The 569-nt window shown below is 60.6% G+C and overlaps 1 protein-coding gene across 1 annotated transcript; it reads right to left on the bottom strand.

Annotated features, from left to right (window-relative positions):
* Positions 1–17: 17 nt before the first annotated feature.
* On the bottom strand, positions 18–561 carry LOC102467842 (dedicator of cytokinesis protein 6-like; the record flags this gene model as incomplete). Its single annotated transcript, XM_006160896.3, has 2 exons — positions 275–561; positions 18–187 (listed from the first exon to the last, which is right to left on the bottom strand). Coding segments are annotated over exons 1-2 (265 nt in total), but the record flags the coding sequence as incomplete, so codon positions are not given.
* Between the last annotated feature and the right edge of the window lie 8 nt (positions 562–569).

Genomic DNA, 569 nt, shown 5'->3' with positions numbered 1-569 from the left:
TCCTCTGGCATGCTGACCAGAAAAGTCATGGAGCCGTGGCAGCGTGTCTCGTGCGAGTGAGAGCAGTGGCAGGTACAGCTCAGCCACACGGGCCTTGACGGTGGCCTCAGCGTAGCGGTGGTCGGTGTCGTGGCCGCAGAGGAGACTGTGCACAGCACTGATGGCTTTCTTGTGCAACAGAGATGCCCTGTAGGGGAGTGGGGTACTCAGGACACAGCAGATACGGCCCCTGGACCTCCCACGGGCCCCACAGACAGACAGGACCTGTGCTTACCCCTCGGCCTCAGGTTCGAGGGCCAGCGCCAGCTCCGTCAGCAGGAGCCCAGCCAGGAAGTGCTGCTGTCGGAACGGCCCGCTCAGCTCGAACATACTGGTCACCTTGGGGTCCGGGGCCTGGCTGGAGAAGGTGGAGCTCTGCAGAGAGTGGAGGATAGAATTTGGGAATAGCAGGACATCCTGATCAAGGGTCAGACGTCACGGCTACAGCAGTCAGCGTGGTAACAGAAGTCACATTGTTGGTGTCAAGAACCAGACATGAGGGGCCAACAGGTGGCATGGTGGCTAAGGGA

The sequence above is a fragment of the Tupaia chinensis genome, unplaced genomic scaffold (genome assembly GCF_000334495.1).
Source record: "Tupaia chinensis unplaced genomic scaffold, TupChi_1.0 Scaffold127427_1, whole genome shotgun sequence".
NCBI lineage: Eukaryota > Metazoa > Chordata > Mammalia > Scandentia > Tupaiidae > Tupaia > Tupaia belangeri.
This window is presented reverse-complemented; position numbering and strand designations above follow the sequence as displayed.